General features: G+C 47.4%; 1 protein-coding gene across 9 annotated transcripts in view; it reads left to right on the top strand.

The window, feature by feature from the left end:
* cadps2 (Ca++-dependent secretion activator 2) overlaps positions 1-18,019 on the top strand; it is a 454,296-nt gene extending 436,277 nt beyond the window's left edge. For all 9 annotated transcript variants that reach the window (XM_078416922.1, XM_078416921.1, XM_078416924.1 and 6 more), the window contains 2 exons: positions 12,109-12,213; positions 17,027-18,019. In XM_078416922.1, the coding sequence (XP_078273048.1) occupies positions 12,109-12,213; positions 17,027-17,206 (285 nt within the window). In that variant the 3' untranslated portion in view covers positions 17,207-18,019. The remainder of the gene's footprint in view (positions 1-12,108; positions 12,214-17,026) is intronic.
* Positions 18,020-18,301: the final 282 nt, after the last annotated feature.

The following is an 18,301-nucleotide window of genomic DNA, read 5'->3' as shown; positions in this document are numbered from 1 at the left end:
GTCGCGGTTGTTGTGAGTGCAGGGATCTTGATCTGACCCATGAAGGTCTGTTGTCCTGGTGGCGTTGCAGGGCCGGCCAGGCCAAGCATAGCCATGGTGTCCTCTGCCGCTGCTCCACCGCTGTAGGCCGTGTGCGGTCCACGTGCGATCCGCGTGCTCACCCTCTAGGAGAGGCGCATTAACGTTTGGGCAAAGAGAAGAATCTCTTTAGTGCGGCATGGTGGCGCAGCGGTAGAGTTGCTGCCTTACAGCTGGCTGTGAGGGCTCAAGAAAAGCCACTGGTGACTAAATAGTCGTAATAAAAGCTGGAAATAATTCTCCCATCTCAAAACTCAAAACGTGGCTTCCACCTAATTGAATATAGGATGTTGCATTAGACACGTCTGCGGTCATCAGAGCCGAGGAAAGATTTCTTCTCAAGGCCTGACAGGAATTATTGCATTAAGGACAAGCGATCCTGACCAAGGGTGCTGTCCGTACGGAGTTTGTACATTCTACCCGTGACCGCCTGGGTTTTCTCCGGGTGCTCCGGTTTCCTCCCACACACCAAAGACGCACAGGTTTGCAGGTTAATTTGCTTCAGTAAGAATTGTACATTGTCCCTAGTGTCCGGGGATCGCTGGTCGGCGCAGACTCGGTGGGCCAAAAGGCCTGTTTGAGGACTGTATCTCTAAACTAAGCTACACCAAACTAAGAAGGGTATGTAGGAAGGAACTGTAGATGCTGGTTTACACCGAAGATAGGCACAAAATGCTGGAGTAACTGAGTGAGTCAGGCAGCATCTCCAGAGAAAAGAAATAGCTAACATTTCAGGCTGAAACCCTTCTTCAGACTCAAGAAATTGTACTCTTCAGTATTCTGGTCTTCTACTGGTGTGATCCTGTCAGGAACCCGAGTCTGAAGAAGGGTCTCGACCCAAAACGTCACCTATTCCTTTTCTCCAAGGATGCCGCCTGACCCACTGAGTTACTCCAGCATTTTGTGTCTATCTTAAACTTAGAAACATCACCTGATGTTTCTTCAGACTGAAGACCCTCTTCTGGCTGAAGAAGGGTCTCGACCTGACACGTCACCTATCCACATTCTCCAGTGATGCTGCCTGACCCGCTGGGTTACTCCAGCACTTTGCGTATACACCTTTTGTGTATTAACCAGCATCTGCAGTTCCCTGCTTCTAACGTTTAAGGAGCTTCTAACATGAGGTGGAGAAATGAGAGAAGATCCAAAAAAAAATCTGACTGCGAGGATTAATGATTGCATTAAACTCCTGCTGAAATGCTCTAGTTTGATGTCTTTTAATGCAATCATTCCTGTCAGGCCTTGAGAAGAAACCTTTCCACAGCTCTGATTACCGTGGTCGTGTCTACTGCAACACCATATTCAATTAGGTGGAAGCCACATTTTGTGTTTTGAGATGGGAGAATTATTTCCGTCTTTTATTACGGTTATTTATTCCTTTTCGTGAGCGCCCACAGCAAGCTGTTCTGCAGAGCAAGATTTAACGCTCATCCCTGCTGCACTCCCTGGAAAGAATCCTTACGCCGGTGGAAAAGGTTGTAGATCGAGCGGAGAAATCGGTCAATTCCTGACAGATTTGACAAGGCGTCTCTGGCTCGGAGCTAGACACAAAATGCTGGAGTAACCCAGCGGGACGGGCAGCGTCTTTGGAGAGAAGGAATGGGTGACGTTTCGGGTCGAGACCCTTCCTCGGACTGAGAGTCGATGGAAAGGGAAATGAGCGATTAGAGATGGTGATGCAGAGAGACATGAAACAACATTTGAGGAAGGACATCCTTGCTATCGAGGCAGTGCAGCGTAGGTTCACCAGGTTAATTCCCGGGATGGCTGGACTGTCATATGAGGAAAGATTGGAAAGACTGGGCTTGTATTCGCTGGAATTTAGGATGAGAGGGGATCTTATAGAAACGTATAAAATTATAAAAGGACTGGACAAGCTAGATGCAGGAAGAATGTTCCCAATCTTGGGGGAGTCCAGAACCAGGGGCCACAGTCTAAGAATAAAGGGGAGGCCATTTAAAACTGAGATGAGAAAAAACTTTTTCACCCAGAGAGTTGTGAATTTGTGGAATTCTCTGCCACAGAAGGCAGTAGAGGCCAATTCACTGGGTGAATTTAAAAGAGAGTTAGATAGAGCTCGAGGGGCTAGCGGAATCAGGGGATATGGGGAGAAGGCAGGTACGGGTTACTGATTGTGGATGATCAGCCATGATCACAATGAAAGGCGGTGCTGGCTCGAGGGGCCAAATGGCCTCCTCCTGCACCTATTTTCTAAATGAATGAAAGACATCCAACTGCATCCTTTCTTTGTCCCGCCCCCTCCCCTGACATCAGTCTGAAGAAGGGTCTCGACCCGAAACGTCACCCATTCCTTCTCTCCTGAGATGCTGCCTGACCCGCTGAGTTACTCCAGGATTTTGTGATACCTGCAAAAAAAAGTGACGATGGTAAACGAAACAGGCTGTTTGCTAGGTGAGAACGAGAAGCTGGTGCGAGTTGGGTTGAGGGGGGGGGGGGGGGGGTTGGTGGAGAGGGAGGGAATGTAGGGGTTACTTGAAGTTAGAGAAATCAATATTCATACCACTGGAGCTATTATTTGGCAGGAACCAGAAGAAAAACGGAGAAAAAAACCACAGGTCCACATGTTGCAGCTGGCCATATGTAGTGTGGAAGGTAGAATTCAGCTAATTAATATGGCAGACTTAAACAGGCACCTCATCTGTCAGTGAGTTAGCCGCCTGTTGGCGCTCAGCAGGAGCTGATAGCACGCCTTATTCTCTGCTTCTAATGGTCTGCTGCCCACCTAATTTCGCCGTATTGTCAGCCTACTTACCACAGTTTGAGCCACTCCCTGGAGGCTAAATTACTATCAAAAGGATTAAGTGAGATGTAGCTGTGCACCTCTGACATTTCTGCCTCCTTTTCTGTGCCAGAACACTAATTAGCTGTGACTAATTAAGAGAAATGTTCCCACAATTGAAAGTCCGCGTGCAGGGGAGCCCCCTGGAAGGGCGAGCGAGGCAGGCTGGGGGCAGTGGGCCCTGAGACGGGAGCGCTGTAAAAGGTTTCTGCTACCAGGGTTGAGCAGCGGCCCCCCAGCTCCTGCTTGCCTGTGAAGAGCTCAAAGGAAGCTCCGGTAGTCAAGACAAATGTTTCTCCTGCCACTTTCGGCGTGACAAGTCTCCGCTTAGCACCACAATTGCGGGAGCTATTTGTGTTTTGCTCTGCGTACGACACACAAAAAGAAAAAACGTCATCTGCTGATCAGCGCAGGCCCTGTTGCGAGAAACGTCCTGCCACCTTTATGCCACCGTCAATCGGAGATTAAATTCAAGTAAAGACTGAAAGTCGGGACTTGTTTTCTCCAAAGAAATAACACACGCTTAACCCGTGCACCCGTTTGGTGGAATGCAAACTGGCTTTGGAGTGAAACAGCACGGAAACAGGCCCTTCAGCCCAACATGTCCCAGCTACATTAGTCCCACCTGCCCGCATTTGGCCCGTATCCCTATAAACCTGTCCGATCCATGTACCTGTCTTAAATATTTCTTAAACGTTGCGATAGTCCCTGGTTCAACTACCTTCTCCAGCAGCTCCTTCCAAATACCCACCATCCTTTGTGTAAAAACAGTTCCTATTAAATCTTTCCCCCTTCAACTTCAAAGGAGGCCCCTATCTGTGGGATTTTCGGGTCCATTCAGTGCTAACGCTGTGATTCATTGGCAGAAGGTTTCAGCAGGGAGCACTTGTGAAACGCTCAGAGGGGTTAAAACCAGCCTACGCTTCATAATGCAAGCCTGTGTCACTTAGGAGGGAGGTCCTTTGTCATGGGACGAGGTGACGACAGGTTTTCGATAAGAGACCTAATGTGCGTGGTCAAGATAATTGGACATACCAAGCGCACCAGTGGGGTTTCATCCTCATCGGAGGCTGCCTTGGAGGTGGCTCAGGTGTGGATGAGATGGTTATCCACCTCCTTGTGGGCTGTGCGTTTGCCTCGAAGGTCCGGAGAAGGACGCGATAATCTTTGCATCAGTTTAATGCAGAACTCTTGCGTTCTATCGGGGCTGTTCCCAGGCAAAGCAGGAGGTACAAAAGACAATGGAGAACCCGGCGTGGGGCGACTGCCATGAGTGGGGGGGTGGGGGGGGTGGAGAACAAAGGGGGAACTGGAGCAGGGGGTGCGGGGGTGGGGGTGGGGGGGAATTTGTAACTTTGTCTGCGCCCATTATGGGCGACTGTTTGCATCCCTTACAGAGACAATACAGAGTTCAATCAATTCAAAGCACACTGAGGTGAGATGGCAACTCTAGAAATACAGCTGACATGCACAACGACTTGTAGAAACAAAGAGCTGCAGGTGCTGGTTTACACCGAAGATAGACACAAAGTACTGGAGTAACTCAGCGGATCAGGCAGCATCCCTGGAGAAAAAGAAAGGGTGACCTTTGGGGTCGGGACCCTTTTTCAACAGACCCAACCCAGGACATCACCCATCCATGTTCTCCAGAGATGCTCCCTGACCCGCTGAGTTATAGAAACATAGAAAATAGGTGCAGGAGGAGGCCATTTGCCCCTTCGAGCCAGCACCGCCATTCATTGTGATCATGGCTGATCATCCACAATCAGTAACCTGTGCCTGCCTTCTCCCCATATCCCTTGATTCCACTAGCCCCTAGAGCTCTATCTAACTGTCTTTTAAATCCATCCAGTGAATTGGCCTCCACTGCCTTCTGTGGCAGAGAATTCCACAAATTCACAACTCTGGGTGGAAAAGTTTTTTCTCACCTCAATTTTAAATGGCCTCCCCTTTATTCTTAGACAGTGGCCCCCTTCTGGAACTGCGGACCCTGGTTCTGGAACTGTGGCCCCTGGTTCTGGGTTACACCAGCACTTTGTGTCTACCTTTATGTGCCACGCTTTGCCAAATCCTCAGAGTAAACCACCCTTGAGGCAACCCAATATGGTTTGAGCCTCAGGCTAAATGAGCAATTAGTGAATGAAACATACAAAAACATAGAAAATAGGTGCAGGAGGAGGCCATTTGGCCCTTCGAGCCAGCACCGCCATTCATTGTGATCATGGCTGATTGTCCACAATCAATAGCCCGTGCCTGCCTTCTCCCCATATCCCTTGATTCCACCAGCCCCTAGAGCTCTATCTAACTCTCTTTTGAATTCATCCAGTGAATTGGCCTCCACTGCCTTCTGTGGCAGAGAATTCCACAAATTCACAACTCTCTGGATGAAAACGTTTTTTCTCACCTCAGTTTTAAATGGCCTCCCCTTTATTCTTAGACTGTGTGGCCCCCGGTTCTGGAACTGCAGACCCTGGTTTTGGAACTGTGGCCCCTGCTTCTGGGTTACTCCAGCACTTTGTGTCTACCACACCTTGCCAAATCCTCAGAGTAAACCACCCTTGAGGCAGCCCAATATGGTTTGAGCCTCAGACTAAATTAGCAATTAGTGAATGCCTGAGGAATGTCACCAAATCAGGCCAACATCCTGTGGCCAGGCTCACAACTCTGTGATTTGCCTTTGTCAATGATCCTCTTGAAGATTCATCCCCTGGGTTTTTACAGAATAAAACCTCTCCTGTGTTTATTAAGGAGGGACAGTTTTCTGCTCGAAAACACACAGTAAAATCCATCCCCTGTCGGCAGAATGAGTCAGAAGACCAGGAGCCTCATCAAGCTCAGGGACAAAACAATCCAGCAGTGGAAGCTTAGAAGACAGACACAAAAAGCTGGAGTAACTCATCGAGTCAGGCATGCGGGTCAGGAGAAAAGGGATATTAGATTTTAGATTTAGATTTAGAGATACAGCGCGGAAACATGCCCTTCGGCCCAACGGGTCCGCGCCGCCCAGCGATCCCCGCACATTAACACTATCCTACACACACTAGGGACGATTTTTTTAAACATTTGCCCAGCCAATTAACCGACATACCTGCACATCTTTGGAGTGTGGGAGGAAACCGAAGATCTCGGAGAAAACCCACGCAGGTCACGGGGAGAACGTACAAACTCCGTACAGACGGCGCCCGTAGTCAGGATCGAACCTGAGTCTCCGGCGCTGCATTCGCTGTAAGGCAGCAACTCTACCGCCGCGCCACCGTGCCGCCTTGTTCAGTTTGAAGAAGCGTCCCGACCCGAAACGTCACCCGTCCTTTCTCTCCAGAGATGCCGCCTGACCCGATGAGTTACTCCAGCACTTTGTTTCTATTTTCGGTGTAAACCAGCATCTGCAGTTCCTTCCTTCACAGTGGAAACTTGGTGTTGGCATTCGCTCTCTCAGTGCAACATTGGATGGGCATTTTCTAGATGCAGAACTGGCTCTCGATCTTCTTTGGCTTTTAAACAGAGCATGCCTCCAGCCTGAAGAAGGGTCCTGACCCGAAACGTCGCCGATCCATTTCCTCCGCAGATGCTGCCTGACCTGCTGGGAAACTCTAGCACTTAGTGTCTTGGCAAATTTCCTGCATCTGCAGTTCCTTGTGTCTCCATGCCTCCTACTGTTCCTATTAATGGTTCAGCGTCGGAAAAATGGATGATCAATGACCATATTTCCAAGTCAGTGTCTCTCATCTCTAAATTCTGAAGCGGGCATCATAGTGTTATGCGCAAAGGTCTGAGAAAGTGGCCACATAACTGACATGTTGACTGATTGTACATGGAGCTGAATTGGTGGGCCCTTGGCCATCCAGCAGCTCTGTCCAGCACAGACTGTATATTTGCAGACTGCGCCTCTTAACTAAATGGGAATATTCTCAACTCCCAATCCTCTTGAAGGCGGCACGGTGCCTCACAGCGCCAGAGACCCCGGTTCGATCCTGACTATGGGTGCTGTCTGTACGGAGTTTGTACACTCTCCCCTTGACCATGTGGGCTTTCTCCAGGTGCTCTGGTTTCCTCCCACATTCCAAAGACATACAGGTTTGTAGATTCATTTTCTTCGGTAATTTTTTTTTATTTTTAAATTGACCCTACCTAGCATGTGGGATAGTGCTAGTGTACAGGGTGATCGCTGGTCGGCTCGGGCGTGGACTTGGTGGGCCGCAGGGCCTTTTTTCCGTGCTGTATCCCTAAACTAAACCAGACTATTTCAGTGGTGCAGCGGTAGAGTTGCTGCCTTACAGCTCCAGAGACCCCGGTTCGATCCTGACTACGGGTGCTGTCTGTGTGGAGTTTGTACATTCTCCCCGTGTCCGCGGGGAGATTTCTCCGGGTGCTCCGGCTTCCTCCCATGTCCAAAGACGTACACGTCTGTAGGTTAATTGGCTTTGGTGAGTTTTTTAATGTCATTGTGTGTGGGATAGCGTTAATGTACCTCCCACTAACCACTCATATTAATTCAAACCACTGCACCAAAAAGCAATCAACAGAAGCAACAACAACAAAAAAAAGACTGTTGGACATCTGTACTCTCAACATTTTATAATCAGCGTAATTTACCTACAAAGAGTGAATGAATTTCAGCTGTAATTAATTTGATGTTAAGTGGCGATTGTCAAGGGTGCATTTAGAAAAGGCAGGGAGAGGGATAATCCAAATTAAAATAGATAATCGCCATTGTTGATGATACAGACGAAAAGTCAGAGTGGAGGACTCCCAAAAAATAAGCCCATGATGACTAAAGTTTTAATTTCGGTGGTATTTCTAGGTATCTTTCTATTTGGTGAAAACGCAGCAAAGATGTTGCTCATAACCTTGCTCCGGGTGCAGCCCCCCACTGTAATCTTTGGTTTGGGGGGGAATAGATTGAGGCTGGGTGCGACAAAGAGCTCACCCCCACTATTGTGCGACGCGCAGGCTGCATGGGAAACCTCCTCCGCAGCTGCAAGGGAGCCAAGCTGTTGCATTTACTCGTGCCTGCTGCCTTTGTCTCCACCGACAATAGCGGGGAAAGTCTTTCGGTGCCCGTGACACCAGCGACCGTGGTTGGGATTCGGAGCCAAGCACCCAGGCCATTGCAGTAGCTTATCAATGCACAACTAAAGTCCAGCAGCCTTGAGGGGGAGCAGTGAGGATGGTGTCGGGGTTTTTTTTTTTATTAAACACAAAATAAACTTTATTCAGTATGTAAAAAAATATATATTCAAAACAGGTGTAGGATGGAGCAACTCAGCAGGTCAGGCAGCATCTCGGGAGAGAAGGAATGGGTGACGTTTCGGGAAGGTGCTTGTTTAAACTGAAGATAGACACACAAAATGCTGGAGTAACTCAGAGGGACAGGCAGCATCTCTGCAGGAAAGGAATGGGTGACGTTTCAGGTCGAGACCCTTCTTCATTGCCTGAAGAGACCCGACTCTCAGGGCTAACGGGATCAATGGATTTGGGGAGAAGGCAGGAACGGGGTACTGATTTTGGATGATCAGCCATGATCATATTGAATGGCGGTGCTGGCTCAAAAGGCCAAATGGCCTACTCCTGCACCAATTATCTATATTTCGATGTTTCTATGAAACGTCACCCATTCCTTCTCTCCAGAGATGTTGCCTGTCCTGCTGAGTTACTCCAGCATTTTGTACACAAAACAGGTACTGTGCAAAAAAATTCTTCCAACATTCTCAGAGGCTATACATACATTCAATGTGTCCTAGTGTAGTGTTCATACAAATTGCTTGCTATCTATCTATCTATCTATCTATCTATCTATCTATCTATCTATCTATCTATCTATCTATCTATCTATCTATCTATCTATCTATCTATCTATCTATCTATCTATCTATCTATCTATCTATCTATCTATCTATCTACCTACCTACCTACCTACCTACCTACCTACCTACCTACCTACCTACCTACCTACCTACCTATCTATCTGTCTTTATATCCGTCCGTTCGTCTTTTCATCCATCCATCCTACCGTCCGTCCCCGTCTGCTTGTCTATATCTATCTTTTTTTAAAGTATATATATATATATATTGTGTAATATATATATATCGTTAACGCCCTTGCCTTTCACGTGGCCCCCTGGCATGAAGTCCCTTCCCTTGTCTGAAGGGCGTCTCCAGCACACTCTGCACCCCCAATGTCCAGCAGCGGAAGCACCCTGGACAGTGGTCCTACCCCACAGAGCCATGGCGTTGGCTGCACCAAGCTTCAGTGCGTCCCTCAGCGTGCACCCCTGCAGTGTGGAGCAGTGTGTGAGGGAGATGAACGATGGTGATGGTACTTGTTGCCCCCTTGATGCAATAGTCCTTCTCACTTCAGTGTGCTATCAATACAGCGGGCGATCATCGTCTGCTTTGATCTGTCCCTTTCGCACCTCTCATGCTCCTCGCACCTTTCCATGTCCCTACTTTCACTCTCCCCTGACCCTCAGTCTGAAGAAGGGTCTCGACCAGAAACGTCACCCATTCCCTCTCTCCAGAGATGCTGCCTGTCCCGCTGAGCTACTCCAGCATTTTGTGTCTATCTGCAGTTCCTTCCTGCACATTTCTGGTGCTGTGGCCCCTGTTCTCTTTTTACATTAGCGATGGATAAATGCCAGCATTTGACACATCTTCTGAGTCATCCTTCCCTGTCTCAGCTCTTAAGCTGCCTCTCTTTTAAAATAAAAAAAACCTTTGGTTCATACCAGGTTTGAAAATGTGCCTTAAATGGATAGATTAGACTGATGTTCTGTTTTCTGCGCTCCTGTTGATTTGTTGGACCTTTCTGGATGGGAAAGCGAGTATGTGTTTGATGAGGAAATGGGCTGCTAATGTGGCTTGCCAGCCTGGAGTCATGCACAAAATGGAGCGAAGAAATACCGAGGTCAGGCCGAGTCAAGCGCTGCAACCCTTCCTTGCTTTCCGCCGTTCAGGAGAGATGTGGCAAAAAAAAAAATGCCCTATCAAATCATGACTGAGGAATCAGCAGGATAACGAGATTCTAATCGCGGACAGCGTTCGGTGTGATGGATCACAGTTTACGCCCTTCATGTTTTTTATTCAGTTGTGAGAAAAGTAGGTTATAATATCAAAGTTATAATTGTCGTTCATAACTTCGCCTCTTTGATTTTGATCTCCTCAGCGGCTATTCACAGTGGACTGAAAGCTTAAAATGGAGGCATCAGTCCTTTACTGCCTGGTATTTACAAATCTGTAACCGTGTGTGTTCTGGTGTGGCGCCCACATTGCATTTGCCCTGGAAAGCATCAGAACCAATTGGAAGATACAGTAGGGAAACAGGCCCTTCGGCCCAGCGATCCCGTGCTGGCCATCGATCTCCCATTCACACTAGTTCTGTGTTATCCCACTTTTGCATCCACTCCCTGCGCATTAGGAGCAATTCACAGAGTTTTGCAACTTTGTCGGTGCCAAACGTGTACTGCCTAGGTGAGGTCTGCTGTACGATCTTACCAGGTTGTATGCAGAACAAAACATTTCACTGTACCTCGGTATATGTGACTACATTGAAAGTGTCATCGATTCATTGAAGGCTAATTAACCTCCAAACCCACGTGTCTTTGGGATGTGGGAGGAAACCAGAGCACCCGGGGAAATCCCACTTGGGATATGGGGAGAATCCCCATGTCCTGACTACGGGTGCTGTACTGTAAGGAGTTTGTACGTTCTCCCCGTGACCTGCGTGGGTTTTCTCCGAGATCTTCGGTTTCCTCCCACACTCCAAAGACGTACAGGTATGTAGGTTAATTGGCTGGGTAAATGTAAAAAATTGTCCCTAGTGGGTGTAGGATAGTGTTAATGTACGGGGATCACTGGGCGGCACGGACTTGGAGGGCCGAAAAGGCCTGTTTCCGGCTGTATATATATGATGATATGATATGATGATGTGCAAACTCCACATGTATAGCACCCGAGACCAGGATCAAACCCAGGTCTCATGCACTGCGAGGCAGCTGTTCTACCAGCTGTGCCGCCCAAGTCCCATCTGAGTTTACTGTACATATTGTGCTGGATTGCAATTTGATTTTAACGATTTTAGCTCTCCATTGATTTATTAGAAGTAAAACTGTTTAGAGTTCACTGTGAGATTTGGTTTCCATGTTAAGGTTATGTATTGGTGCAAGGAGATCTGGCCAAACAAACATGGTCTGTTTTCTTTATTGGTTAGTTTTGATTTGGTCCTTTGGTGTAAAGATCGTGGTCATGTTATAAGGAAAAGGAGATTGGGGGAAAGTCTAAATCTTGTGGTGTTTATCCATTTTAATGAAATGCACCAGAGATGTTGCCTGACCCGCAGAGTTACTCCAGCACTTTCTGTCAATATTTTGTACGTATTTTCCCATTTGGGATGACTCACCTTGAAATATGTCTATCAATCTGTCATTTGACTGTTTTCGTATCAGGTGTTGGTAGGATAATTGAGTTGATGACAAATTCTAGATTTGTTAACAGATAATTTCCTATCTATTCTAAAGGAGGAAATATGTAATTATGTGAAGAACTAACTCCTTGATTATCCAATGAGTCATAGCTTGGAGACACAAGGAACTGCAGATGCTGGAGTCTTGGGCAAGTACAAAGTGCAGGAAGAAATAAGCGTGTCAGGCAACACCTATGAAGGGAGTGGACAGGCAATGTTTCAGGTCGGGGTTCTTCAAACTGATTTTGTAGAGAGGGGGAGAAAGCTGAAAAAGAAAAGTGGGGGGCAGGACAAGTGATGGTGGGTGAAGAAGGGTCTCGACCCGAAACGTCACCCATTTCTTCTATCCAGAGCTGCTGCCTTGTCCCGCTGAGTCACTCCAGCATTTTGTGCCTACCTTCGGTGTAAACCAGCATCTGCAGTTCCTTCCAACACAAGTGATAGGTGGATACGGGTGAGGGGCTGGCTTGATTGATGGATGGGTGGAGTCAGTGACTGAGCAGACAAAAGGGTGACAGATAAGGAGAGGAGAAGGGTGAACTGGAAAGTCAGAAGGAAGGATGACTGTGCAAGGGGGCAGGGCGAGGTGGGGGAGGGATAAAAGGGCAATGAGGTACTTGAGGATGGGATATGCGGGGATAAAGAAGAGGAAAGTAGCAGGATGAATGTGGCTTGTGCAAGGTAATATTAGTGTCCCAATGAAAAGGAAATGGGCTCTCTGTTTCACTGTGTTTTGCGTTCATTGCTGTAGAAATGTATTTGTCTTCCTCAGCGATGGTACACCACCACAATCAAAGTCATCTGTGTCTGGCTGACAGACCGAATGGATTTACAGCTCCATCTCTACCAGCTGAAGACGCTCATAAAAATAGTGAAGGTAGGAGCAGCATCTTTCTTATTTCTCATTAAGTCACTTGGAAGCATCAGGATAAAAAGCCACCTTAAAATCCAAAACGAATGGTTAACATCATATTTTGTACATTTTTTCAAGTATCTTAGAAGGCTGTGAGTGTGATGTTTCCCGTAAGTTTTAGACATTGAAACTTTAGACTTTGGTCTTAGAGATATAGCATAGAAACAGGACCTTCGGCCCACCGAGCTCGCACCAACAAGCGTTTACCCCATTCACATGGCACTATCTGGCAATTTACAATTTTACTGAAGCAAATTAAGCTGTACGTCTTTGGAGTGTGGGAGGAAACCGGAGCACTCGGAGAAAACCCACGCGGTCACAGGGAGAACGTACAAACTCCGCACAGACAGCACCCGTAGTCAGGATGGAACCCGGGAGTCTGGCGCTGTGAAGAAGCAGGTCTAAAGCTGCGCCACTCTGCCGCCCACAGTCGCTGTTCACAGTCTCGAAATGAAGGGTCTGAGTTCACTTAGAGGGCAGAGAATCTTTGGAATTGTCCACCCAAGAGTCAGCGGGGGCTCAGTCATTGCGTATATCCAAACCAGTACTTGTTTTGGACACTCAGGGAATCAAGAGTTAAGGTGGTCCGTACAGGAAAGTGGTGCTGAGGTAACCCTAGTGAGACCCTGGAGTACTGTGTGCAGTTTTGGTCTCCAAATTTGAGGAAGGATATTCTTGCTATTGAGGGCGTGCAGCGTTGGTTTATTAGGTTAATTCCCGGAATGGCGGGACTATCATATGTTGATAGACTGGAATGACTAGGCTTGTATACTCTGGAATTTAGAAGGATGAGAGGGGATCTTATCGAAACGTATAAGATTATTAAGGGGTTGGACACGTTAGAGGCAGGAAACATGTTCCCAATGTTGGGGGAGTCCAGAACCAGGGGCCACAGTTTAAGAATAAGGGGTAGGCCATTTAGAATGGAGATGAGGAAAAACTTTTTCAGCCAGAGAGTTGTAAATCTGTGGAATTCTCTGCCTCAGAAGGCAGTGGAGGCCAATTCTCCGAATGCATTCAAGAGAGAGCTTGATAGAGCTCTTAAGGATAGCGGAGTTAGGGGGTATGGGGAGAAGGCAGGAACGGGGTACTGATTGAGAATGATCAGCCATGATCACATTGAATGGCGGTGCTGGCTCGAAGGGCCAATTGGCCTACTCCTGCACCTATTGTCTATTGTCTATTACTTCATTGAACGGGAGAGCAGGCACAAAGGATTGAATTGCCTACACCAACCTTTAGGATTGACTTTGGAGATAGGCCCTTCTGCCCACCAACTCCGCTCCGACCAGTACTATCCTACACAGTAGGCACTATTTACAATTTACAGAATCCAATTAACCAAGAAACCTGCACGTCTTTGAAGTGTGGAAGGAAACCTGAGCTCCCGGAGAAATCCCACGCGGTCACAGGGAGAACGTACAAACTCCCTAAAGCCAGCGCCCACAGTCAGGACCGGTCCCGGGTCTCTGGCACTGCAACTCTACCATTGTGCCACCCCGTATCTCTTATGTTGATGTCCTCTGTTCCTCTAATAATAATAATATTGTGACTTTCTTGTGACAGTAAGTCTTGTTCAGTAGTGCCATAGCAACTTGTGTTAATGCATAAAAACAGGTAGCAAACTTACCAAAAAAGTTGTGGACTTTATATGGAAAAATATATTTGTGGGAGATATTGACCACAAGCATCCATCTTGTTTGTAAAAGAGAGGCAATGATCATTTTTAGTGCCACGATTATGCACGTGATGCAATGCGTATTTCAACAAAGACGTGCAGGTTTGTAGGTTAATTGGCTTCGGTAAAGATTGGAAATTGTCCATCGTGTGTAGGCTCATGCTGGTGCACGGGATCGTTGGTTGGCCCAGACCCAGTGGTCCAAAGGGCCTGTTTCCGCCCAAGTATCTCATTAAAAAACACCTGGACACCATCATTTTACCCCAGCAACGGACTGTTCCAGCTGTTACGGTCAGGAAAACGCCTCCGCCGTCACGCTGTGAAAACGGAGAGGATGAGACGGAGTTTCTTCCCACAGGCCATCAGGACTGTTAACTATCGTAACTCCAGGGACTAAAAAACATTTTTTTTTCCGTATTAATTTTAATTTATATGCTGCAATTGTAAAAAATTTTGCACAATCCGCAGGCATTGCCACTTTCATTTCACTGCACATCGTGTATGTGTACGTGACAAATAAACTTGACTTGACTTGACTTGAGAAAGGACTTGTCCAACGGTTTGTTTGTTTAAAGGGGAAGTTCATTTAAAAAGGGAAGGTAAAGAATCGGTAATAATCACGAATGAAGTCACGATCAGACCTTTGTTTGTTCACAGTGGCATCAGTGCTACTAACATCACAGACTGCACCTTGTTTTCATGATTAAGTTACAGTCCCACAGTCTTGTAAAGGTGCAGACATGTATTTGCGAATAGCAATTTCAGACAGCATTGAAGCGTCGGTGGGAAAATAGGTGAGCCATTACTATCGTTAACTGAGTTCATCAGATGATTGATTATCCCATACAGTTGAACGATCGATGAGAAATACATATTGAAATGCCAGGAGTTATGCACCCCACCATTATACACACACATTTGTGATCTTTTAAATTTATCGGGGAGAGAACTTCCTTCAGCGACACATGTCAAGTGCAAGCAAGAATGGAATGTTGGCCTTCATAACAAGAGGAGTTGAGTATAGAAGCAAAGAGGTCCTTCTGCAGTTGTACAGGGCCCCAGTGAGACCTCACCTGGAGTACTGTGTGCAGTTTTTGTCTCCAAATTTGAGGAAAGATATTCTTGCTATTGAGGGCGTGCAGTGTAGGTTTACTCGGTTAATTCCTGGAATGGCGGGACTGTCATATGTTGAAAGACTGGAGCGACTAGGCTTGTATACACTGGAATTTAGAAGGATGAGAGGAGATCTTATCGAAACGTATAAGATTATTAAGGGGTTGGACATGTTAGAGGCAGGAAACATGTTCCCAATGTTGGGGGAGTCTAGAACAATGGGCAACAGTTTAAGAATAAGGGGTAGGCCATTTAGAACTGAGATTAGGAAAAACTTTTTCAGTCAGAGAGTTGTGAATCTGTGGAATTCTCTGCCTCAGAAGGCAGTGGAGGCCAATTCTCTGAATGCATTCAAGAGAGAGCTAGATGGAGCTCTTAAGGATAGTGGAGTCAGGGGGTATGGGGAGAAGGCAGGAACGGGGTACTGATTGAGAATGATCAGCCATGATCACATTGAATGGCGGTGCTGGCTCGAAGGGCCGAATGGCCTCCTCCTGCACATATTGTCTATTATCTATTAGGTTTAGATGTTATAGCTTCACCAGTGCCAAATTCTACCAACTTTGTTGCTGCCCACCAGCAACTCTCACCTGTATCCACCTATCACTTGCCAGGCTTCGCCCCACCCCCCCCCCCCCTCCCTTCCAGCTACCTTGCCCCACCCGCCACCATCAGTCTGAAGAAGGGTCGCCACCTATCCATGTTCTCCTGGGATGCTGCTTGGCCCTTCTGAGTTACTCCAGAACTTTGTGCCATTTTCTTTACCCGAAGAAAGCCCCCGTTTACAGATCTCCTTCAAAGCCCAGGGACATTCCCTTGAGTCCATGAGTTGCACTTTTGCAACAGAGCAAAATCGGTGACTAATGCGTGACTAATGACAGCAAGTTCCAGAGAGCACCCGAGGGTGATGCTGGGTGAATACTGCTTTGGGTGCTTGGGTGGACTATCCAGTTGTTCTTTCAATTGACATCCGGTTGGTCTTTCATTTGTTGTTTGTACCTTTTCAGACCTCTAGTTCCCCCCCCCCCCCCCCGACTCTCAGTCTGATGAAAGGGTCTCGACCCAAAACGTTATCTATTCCCTTTCTCCTGAGATGCTGCCTGACCCGCTGTTATTCCATCATTTTGTGTCTATCTTCGGTGTAAACCAGCATCTGCAGATCCTTCCTACACATACAGCAAAGAGGCAGGCCCTTAGACACAACTCATCCAAGATGTCCCATCTATGCTGATCCCACTTGTCTGCGTTTGGCCCATATCCCACTAACCTTTACCCATCCATGTACCTGTCCAAATGTCTTTTCAAAATGTAACGTGATCTGGACAATGGAGATATAAGGAACTGCAGATGCTTTCCCCCCCCCCCCCCCCCCTCAAAAAAAGACACAAAGTGCTGGAGGAACTCAGCGTGCAAAGCAGCATCTCTGGAGAACGTGGATAGTCGACGTTTCGGGTCTGAAGAAGGTATGAGGAAGGGAACTTCACCTGTCCATGTCCTCCAGAGATGCCGCCTGACCCGCTGAGTTACTCCAGCACTTAGAGTCACAGCATGGAAACAGGCCCTTCGGCCCAACTTGCCCACACCGGCCAACATGTCCCAGCTACACTAGTCCCAGCTGCCTGCGTACAGTCCATATCCCTCGAAACCTGTCCTAACTGTGTAAGACACTTTGTGTGTGTGTGTGTGAGTGTGAGTGTGAGTGTGTGTGTGTGGGTGTGAGTGTGTGTGGGTGTGTGTGTGGGTGTGCGTGACTGTGCGTGTGTGTGGGGGTGGGTGGGTGGGTGTGTGTGTGTGTGTGTGTGAGTGTGTGCGTGTGTGTGTGAGTGTGTGCGTGTGTGGGTGTGTGTGGGTGTGTGTGATCCAGACAGCGGTTGTTTTGTACGGTTTTGGTAACTAGGGATGGTTTTCTCCAAACGTTGGCTTTGTACGTTCTTAAAAAAAAAAAACACAAATGTACTTTACAAATATGTTTTTCCCTTGCTTTAGAAATCCTACAGGGATTTCCGACTGCAGGGAGTTCTGGAAGGGACCTTGAACTGTAAGATGTACGAGACGGTGCACACCCGGCTGACGGTGGAAGAAGCCACGGCCTCGGTGTCGGAGAGCGGTGGACTGCAGGGCATCACCATGAAAGACAGCGACGAAGAAGCCGAGGACGTGAAATAGGTGAAAGGGGAGATGAACGCAGCCGGACCCTTTTAGTCTGGTGACCTCTCGGCCATTGTTTGTTCCATTTCTTCAGAGGTGATCAACATCATTCAAGTTGACTAACTCAAGTGTAAGTCGTCCAACTCTCTCGCAGAGAGCAGGCAGCAAGGGAGGAAAGGAGATGACATTGTTGAGTCCCACCTGGGCCGCTTCGCCACGCCCAATGTGCCCCTCTGCTACCGTACCATCTACAGCAGCACCTTGTCAATATCTCCCCACCGCCATAAGAGAGAAGGGGGGGGGGGGGCTGGGAGCAAAGAAAGTTTGGCATCTGACAGACAAAACAACAATGGTATCAACAGTCTATCATGTCTGGAGAATGTCCCTAAAGCCCTGGTGTCATATGGACAGTGTAACACTCTCAGCGGAGAAACCACCATCAAACACTACAGTCTCAGTCCTTTGGAAGTGAAGTGTGTGGGGCTATTTTGTTATCTGTGCTCTTTGTGGTCTTAATTGGTGAGATAAAGCGGCTTGATAGAATACAACAGCCGTGTCATATTGAGATGTCTTTCGCGCCTGATGTTCTGGGCATCGTTGTAAATACAGTAATGCCTGTAGAATTTGCTGTTCGATAACACGTGCGAGCCTCTGTGTGTTTAGAGATGCCTCTTTTTTTCCCCGACTTCCCCATTCTGCCTTGCCCCTACTTCACGGAATCATCGCAGGTCCGCCGAGCATCCCGCCTGGGGAGGGTGAGAAGATACCGAGAATAGTGGAGTGTTTCATCTCAAACCAGTATGGGTGATCCTTGTCCGTCCCACCCCTCCCCCCCCCCCCCCCCCCCCAACATGTTACAAGTGTTTGCTGCAACATTTCAAAACACTCATCGATGGCAAATATATATATATATATCTTCAATATTCGTTTATTTTGAGGCTTTGATTGTAATAAAGTCGTCTGTATTTCCAATTTACATTTATATTTATTTGACCTGCTTCGATTGTGAGTTTGTAAGTTTGGGATAAAAGTGTCATTTTATTTGGTTTTTTTCTCTCTCTCTCTCTCTGCATATGTGTGTGTGTATATATATATATACATGTGTGTGTGTGT

Source organism: Rhinoraja longicauda, chromosome 20, assembly GCF_053455715.1.
Source record: "Rhinoraja longicauda isolate Sanriku21f chromosome 20, sRhiLon1.1, whole genome shotgun sequence".
Taxonomy (NCBI): domain Eukaryota; kingdom Metazoa; phylum Chordata; class Chondrichthyes; order Rajiformes; family Arhynchobatidae; genus Rhinoraja; species Rhinoraja longicauda.
This window is presented reverse-complemented; position numbering and strand designations above follow the sequence as displayed.